We start from the raw sequence: 8,210 nt of genomic DNA on the forward strand, positions 1-8,210 counted from the left end.
TTTTTTTTTTTTGCCAAGGAGTCTTGCTCTGTTTCCCAGGCTGGAGTGCAATGGCAAAATCTCATCTCACTGCAACCTCCACCTCCCAGGTTCTAGCAATTATCCTGCCTCAACCTCCTGAGCAGCCCGGATTACAGGCACACGCCACCACATGCAGCTAATTTTTTGTATTGTTAGTAGAGATCAGGCTTCACCATATTGGCCAGGCTGGTCTCGAACTACTGACCTTGTGATCTGCTCGCCTTGGTCTCCCAAAGTGCTGGGATTACAGGCATGAGCTACCGCACCCGGCCTGTGTTTAACTCTTTAAAGAGACTGCAAACTGTTTTTCAAAGTGGTTCTGTCATTTTAGATTTCCATCAGCAGTGCATGAGAGTTTAAGTTTCTTCTTCACCAATACTTAGTAGGATCAGTATTTTTGACTTGAGCCATTCCAAAAGGTATGTGGTGGTGCCTCCTGGTTTTCACTGCATTTCACTAATGAGTTCATGTTGAGTATCTTTTCATGTGCTTACTTGCCATGTGTATATCTTCTTTGGGACAGGGTCTATTCAACCTTTGAATACGTTTTATTGAGTGGTTTTCTTACTATTGTGTTTTGAGAGTTTTTTGTTCCCCCTATAGGACTTTATGAGTTATGTGATTTGCAGATATTTTCCCCCAGTCTGATGCTTGGCTTTTCATTCTCTTAATATCTTTTGAAGAGCAAAAGTTTTAAATGCTGATGGTGAGTTTATCAAGTTGTTTTCATGAGTTGTGCTTTTAATGTCATATCCAATAAATATTTCCCTAATAATCCAAGGTAACAAACATCTTCTATATTTTCTTCTAGAAGTGTTATAGTTTTTGGTTTTATATTTAGTTCTATTATCTATTTTGAGTTAATTTTTATATATGATGCAACTATGGGTTGAGGTTCATTGTTTTGCAAATGGATATTCATTATTCCAGCACCACATGTTGAAAAGGTCTTCTTTGTTCCACCGATACCTTTGTTGAAATTAGTTGATCAAATTCGCGTAGATCTATTTCTGGACTCTATTCTGTCCCGTTGTTCTAGTTGCCTGTCTTGACACCACTACCACACCATCTTTTTACAGTAGCTTTATAATAATTTTTGAAATAAGGTAGTATTAGTCTGCCAATTTTGTTCTTTTTTTTTGAGACAGAGTTTGAGACAGAGCCTCACTCTGTCACCCAGGCTGGAGTGCAATCTCAGCTCACTGCAACCTCTGCCTCCCGGGTTCAAGTGATTCTCCTGCTTCAGCCTCCCAAGTAGCTGGAATTACAGGTGCACGCCACCATGCTCAGCTAATTTTTGCATTTTTTGGTAGAGACCGGGTTTCACCGTAGTGACTAGGCTGGTCTCAAATTCCTGACTTCAGGTGATCCCCCTGCCTCCGTCTCCTATAGTGCGGGGGGTTACAGGCATGAGCTATTGCACCTGGCTGGTTCTTTATTTCAGAATCCTTTGCTTTTCCATATGAATTTTGGAATCTTCTACAAAAAGATGAGAATTTTGAATAACAATGTTAAACCTTTATCTCACGTCCTTTGCGTTTCCTTATGAATTGTCCATATTTTCATATGAACATAGAATCAGTTTGCTAATTTTTACAGTAACATGAGAACTTCAAATAAAAATGTCAAACTTTTTTTTTTTTGAAATGGAGTCTCACTCTGCTGCCTGGCTGGAGTGCAGTGGCGTGATCTCAGCTCACTGCAACCTCTGCTTCCTGGGTTCAAGTGATTCTCCTGCCTCAGCCTCCCAAGTAGCTGGGACTACAGGTACCCACTATCATGCCCGGCTAATTTTTGTATTTTTAGTAAAGATGGAATTTCACCATATTGGCCAGGCTGGTCTCAAACTCCTGACCTTGTCATCTGTCTGCCTTGGACACCCAAAGTGTTGATTACAAATTCGAGCCACCGTGCCCGGCTAAAAATGTCAAACTTTTATGTAAATTTTAGGTCCCAAACCATTTTAAATATTAAAACACATATATTAAGTCAAGTGTGGTTGGTATGCGAAAAAGTATAAGGTCATAAAGAAAATCAAGACCCAAAGTCTTTAAGAGTTTCTGGTGAAATGTACATGCCATACCTGATGGGGTGGTTTTGCCAGGAGAATGCACTTACATAGGATTTTCATTTAGATTCTCTCAGAGAAGCCAGGCAACTGCATTGCAAGGTATGTCTCATCTTCATTCTCGGATTCTGTATATAGGAATGTACTCCATTTCACCTAGCAAAAATGAATTTCAGTAGTTTTAACACATGAACTATGTTCCTCTTTGTTTAGCTTGGGACATTTTTTGGCTGAAATGCTTTGAACAGGACATGTATTTTATAGAAATGTTTAGCCCTTGCCGGTGTCCTTGAACACTTATACCTTCCTCTCCTCTCCCTTGCCTACAAGAGACACTTTTTTTTATGTGATGGAGTTTCACTCTTTGTTGCCCAGGCTGGAGTGCAATGACGTGGTCTCTGCTCACTGCAACCTCAGCCTCCTGGCTTCAAGAGATTCTCCTGCCTCAGCCTCCTGGGTAGCTGGGATTATAGGCATGCACCACCATGCCTGGCTAATTTTGTATTTTTATTAGAGACGGGGGTTTCTCCATGTTGTTCAGGCTGGTTTCAAACTGCCGACCTCAGGAGATCCGCCTGCTTAGGTCTCCCAAAGTGCTGGGATTACAGGCGTGAGCCACCTCGCCTGGCCACAAGAGACACTTTTTAATAATATACTGCCATCTGTTATTTTCTAGATGTGTGAGTCAGAGGACATGGAGAAGTTCAACTCGGTTATCTAGCAAATATAAATGTAAAACCAAAAACTGTAACACTTCTAGAAGAAAATATAGATGTTTGTCACTTGGGTTAGGCAAAGATTTCTTGGATATGACAAAAGCACAATCCATGAAAAACAAGTTGATAAGCTCAAAATGTAAAGTTTATTTCCAGTTTAGTATGGTATCCATTCATTTTCCCAGAGAACACCAACCTTCTGGGGCAGTCATAGGAGGAGAATAGACACCGAGCCTGGTGGACATGTGCTTTCATGTGCTGGGTAACCTCACGGAGCCCCTACATTTCCATTTTTGAAGGCAGGAATAATACCCACCTACCTACCTTGAAATACAGCTCTGAGGATTGGTGGTATTAAAGATAATGGCCCAGGCTGGGCACAGTGGCTCAAGCCTGTAGTCCCAGCACTTTGGGAGGCCAAGATGGGAGGCTCGCTTGAGCCCAGGAGTTCAAGAGCAGCCTAACAACATAGCGAGACTGCCTCTACTCAAAAATAAAAAAATTAGCCAAATGTGGTGGCTCACGCCTGTGGTCCCAGCTACTTGGGTGGCTGAGGTAGGAGGATCGCTTGAGCCTGGAAGATCAGGGTTACAGTAAGCTGAGTTTGTGCCCCTGCGCTCCAGCCTGGGTGACACAGGAGGACCCTATATCAAAAAAAAAAAAAAAGAAAGGAAAGTAATGAAAATCATCATTTATTATTTCTTTCATATCAGACATTGTGCTTGGTATCTTTGTGTCTCACTTAAACCTCATGACTGCTTGATGAGGTAGAGACTACTTGTGAAACAAATGCCACAATATATATTTGCATCCTGATTATCAAACTTGTTTTAATGTTTATTACGAAAATTTCCAAACATAAACGAAAATAGAATTGTGAAGTAAATCCTCATATATCCAGTTCTCAGACTCAGGAATGATTAGGATTTTGCCACACTTGCTTTCTGTTTTTTTCTGGGCAAGGGACAGTGGGGGAGCTGCAGTGTTTTAAAGCCTCCTTTCATTTCATCCCTGCAGACTTCAGTGTGCGCTTCAGAAGCGTGCAAACATTTCCTTCTATCATCCGATGCCATTATCAGACCTCATAGAATTACTAATAATTCTTTGACATTATCAGATTTCCCTGATTAACTCAAAAACATCTTTTTGCAGCTTGTTCAAATAAGAATTCGAACGAGGGCCACACTCTGCATTAGGTTGGGTCTCTTTAATCTGGGTGCTTAATAAACACTTGTCAAATTAGATTGCATGTGACTTCCATGCAAATTAGATTGCATGTGAATTATCATAATTCTGGGTCAGAATTAAACTTTGCTTTCACAAGGCAGTCCTGGTTGCATTAATTGTTTTCTTTTGCCAAAGGGGTTTGTCATTTAGAGAAGACAGACAATGCAAACTGGTGTGGCTGCTGTTTTCACTCATTTCTTTTTAGGATTTTTTTCTTGTTCAAACAGAAATACTGAAAATGATATCAAGTTTATAAAAACTAACTTGACTTGGTGCGGTGGCTCACACCTGTAATCTCAGCAATTTTGGAGGCCGAGGCGGGAAGAGACCAGCCTACCCAACATGGTGAAACCCTGACTCTACTAAAAATACAAAAATTAGCCAGCTGTGGTGGGTGCCTGTAATCCCAGCTACTTGGGAGGCTGAGGCAGGAGGGTCATTTGAGCCCAGGATTTGGAGGTTGTAGTGAGCTGACAGCATGCCACTGCATTCCAGCCTGGATAGTGGGAGTGAAACTCTGTCTTAAAAAAAAGAGGCCGGGCGCAGTGGCTCACACCTGTAATCCAAGCACTTTGGGAGGCTGAGGCAGGTGGATCACCTGAGGTCAGGAGTTTGAGAACAGCCTGACCAACATGGAGACACCCTGTCTCTACAAAAAATATAGAATGAGCAGGGCATGGTGGCGCATGCCTGTAATCCCAGCTGCTCCAGAGGCTGAGGCAGAAGAATCGCTTGAACTCAGGAGGTGGAGGTGGAGGTGAGCCAAGGTTGTGCCATTACACTCCAGCCTGGGTGACAAGAGTGAAACTCCATCTGAAAAAAAAAATAATAATAAAATGAAAAACTAACTTCCCTCCTTCCATATTTATATTTGTCTTTGAAAGCCAGGTAAAGGGAAAAAAGGAAAAGGCCAGGGCAAGTCTCATGGGAAGAAACAGAAGAAACCGGAAGTGGACATTCTCAGCCCAGCGGCCATGCTGAACCTCTACTATATCGCCCACAACGTCGCTGACTGCCTGCACCTGCGAGGCTTCCACTGGCCGGGTGCTCCCAAAGGAAAGAAAGGGAGGAGCAAGACTTAAGTGACAGCATTTCAGCATTTCACAGCATATCCCGTATCTCTGTTACGGGAAGAGAAGTCAGGTTAACACAACTATTGCCAGCAACGTAGACTTGACTCCAGACGACTTGAGATGCAAATTAAGTGTGCTTTTCCGTGATGGTTGATGATCAGGAAATGTACTTTACTTCCTCAGTTATGCCAGATGTGGTTTACCACTTACATAGAACTTTCAACAATTACTATAATTCTGGGTCAGAATTAAACTTTGCTCTCACAAGGCAGTTCTAGTTGCATTAATTGTTTTCTTTTGCCAAAGGGGGTTTGTCATTTAGAGAAGACACAGCAAGAAGCACTGGGTTTCCTTAGGAACGTTCCTCTCTTGGGCACTATTTCCTTTTTTTTAAATGGAAAATAATAAATACTTTGTTTCTATCATTTTCTTCTCAGCAGTCTGACTCTGTCTGATTTGAATTAGCCACAGGCTCCGAGGATGCTAAGATGGTCACGACTGCTCTGACGTGCCAGTCCTGCAAGCAGATGGCAAGAAGCAGCTGAGTGTGAAATGGCTGGATGCAGGTCAAAGGGGGCAAATCTGCCAGTCCCTTTTTATTTATTTATTTATTCATTCATTTTTATATTTTTAGTGTTCTTAGAATATATCCAAACTGAAAATATAACATGGGAATTGTTTCTCCAAATAATTACATATCTTATCTTCCAAATTTGGTTTACCATTGNCAGGGTTTCACCATGTTGGCTAGGCTAGTCGAACTCCTGACCTCAGGTAATCCGCCTACCTCGGCCTCCCAAAGTGCTGGGATTACAGGTGTGAGCCACCGCACCCGGCCTCTTTTTTCTTTTATTTTTAAGGTGGAGTCTTGCTCTGTCGCCCAGGCTGCAGCGCAGTGGAAAAATCTCAGTTCACTGCAACCTCTGCCTCCTGGATTCAAACGATTCTCCTGCCTCAGCCCCCCAAGTAGCTGGGATTACAAGTGTACACTACCACGCCCAGCTAATTTTTATATTTTTTTAGTAGAGATGGGGTTTCACCATGTTGGCCAGGCTGGTCTCGAACTCTTGACCTCAAGTGATCCACCTGTCTCGGCCTCCCAATGTGCTGGGATTACAGGCGAGAGCCACTGCACCTGGCTGTCCCTCCTTGTTTCCTATTTCACCTGACTCTTCTCCCTCCTTCGCTCCACACTCTATTTGTTTAAATTTGGCTGGCCCCAAGTAATAGAACTGGTACCAGGAACTTGCCATGGGCATTCAACTGGCGTTCTAGGATCTCCCTGGCCCTGGAAGGAGATGCCAAAGAAGTGAACTGCAGTTCTTTCTCCTCGGCTCCAGAGGCCGAAATTCTCCAAATGTAAAAGCCAGCATTTTGTAAGTGCGGACACCACCTGCGACTCCCTGAGCACTCCATCCCTTCCTCCAGCTCTGTCTTCCTGGCTCTTCCTGCCCCTCCCCTGCCCCTGCACTGTTGTCTCCATTCTGAGCCCAAAGCTGATACTATCTAGGCAGCATCTCTGGGCGTGTTCTAGTTTGTTGGAATTATAATGACGCTGTAGGTGGCCTGGTTGGCAAGGATTCATGAAGTTCGCTAAGGGAGGCTGCAACTCAGGACTCAGGCTTTCATAAGTATCAGAGGGAAAAAAGGAAGTTACATGAATCTCTGTGCTGGAGAAGCGGGGTGCCCATGCCCCACGTGAGGCTGTTGGGAACAATATTGTCTACCTGCACCATCCGTGCAGCTTCCAAAGAAGCCCTTAGCCAGTTGCCAGAGGAGCCCTCACTCGCGTGAACCTGAAGGGAGGTCTCCTCTATTCTCTGTCTTCTGGCTTCGGAAACAGGGAGCACCCTTCCACCCTGTTAGGGACTGCTGGGGTGGAGCTCTCTCTGAACTAACTAACTCCAGTTAGCAGTTCTCACACTTGAGTGAGTCTCCCATCACCTAGAACATTTGGTCAAGTGCAGATTGCTGGGCCCTACCCCAGTAGGAAGGGTGGGGTTCAGGGATTTGCATTTCTGGTAGGCTCCTAGGTTATGCTGCTGCTGCCCAGCCATAAAGGTAGAGAGCCCCCGCTCTAGTTAGAAGCTAAAAGGCTGTGGACACCGAACCTGTGGGATGTATGATGTCCTTTCCTGCCTCACCTGGGTTCCAGAGCTTGTATGTGAGCAGTTGGTTATTGGAAGGCTGGGGGAGGCACCTGCGGAGCAGCTTGATCGCTGACTGCCTGCACCTGTGAGGCTTCCATTGGCTGGGTGCTCCCAAAGGAAAGAAAGGGAGAAGCAAGACTTGACAGCATTTCATAACACATCTCTGTTACAGAGAGCAGGTCTTGGGGAAGAGAAGTCAGGATAACACAACTATTGCCAGCAACATAGACTTTACTCAAGACGACTTGAAATGCTGCTCATCTGCAGCACAGATACAGGCTAACAAGCTCTGACAGTGGCCATGCTCTTTTCTTTTTAGATGGTGAAATGATGAGCCAGGACTGTGAGCGCTGGGATGGGGGGAAGCACTGATCTGACCGGGTGGGGCACTGTGACTCAAGGCTCACCTCCAGTGTTTAGCAGACTGGCTTAGGCTGTCTCACTCAGTATTCTCATTGGAGCCCTGGGGTTCTGAGGAAAGCCGTAAGGAATTCTGGGTTCAAACAGCCATGCTGTAGCATTGCCACATATACATAAAGACATAAAAATTACATGCTGTATACAAGTTACGATGCATTTTACTTTTCAAAAATTTTTTTTTTTTTAATTTTGGTGGAACACTACACTTAAAACTTTTTTCAACAAAAACCATTTCAATACATTAATTGAGCATCTACTATCCTTGGCACAAAGAGAGCAAGACGGGATCCCCACTGATAAGATTTGGCTGTGTCCCCTGTCAAATCTCATTTTTAATTATAGCTCCTAGAATTTCCACCTGTTGTGGGAGGGATCCTGTGGGAGATAATTGAACAGTATGGGGGCGGTCTTCCCCATACTGTCCTCCTGGTAGTGAGTAAGTCTCACGAGATCTGATGGTTTGATAAGGGGTTTCCCCTTTCACTTAGCTCTCAGTCTGTTTTGTCTGCTGCCATGGCCATAAGAGATGTGCTTT

The 8,210-nt window shown here is 44.0% G+C and overlaps 1 protein-coding gene across 1 annotated transcript in view; it reads left to right on the forward strand.

The window, feature by feature from the left end:
* SMKR1 (small lysine rich protein 1) overlaps nt 1-5,528 on the forward strand; it is a 10,690-nt gene extending 5,162 nt beyond the window's left edge. Inside the window, exon 2 of the mRNA XM_017549552.2 lies at nt 4,917-5,528. Coding sequence (XP_017405041.2) covers nt 4,917-5,114 — 198 coding nt within the window. The 3' untranslated portion in view covers nt 5,115-5,528. The remainder of the gene's footprint in view (nt 1-4,916) is intronic.
* Nucleotides 5,529-8,210: the final 2,682 nt, after the last annotated feature.

Source organism: Cebus imitator, unplaced genomic scaffold (genome assembly GCF_001604975.1).
Source record: "Cebus imitator isolate Cc_AM_T3 unplaced genomic scaffold, Cebus_imitator-1.0 Scaffold219, whole genome shotgun sequence".
Lineage (NCBI taxonomy): Eukaryota > Metazoa > Chordata > Mammalia > Primates > Cebidae > Cebus > Cebus imitator.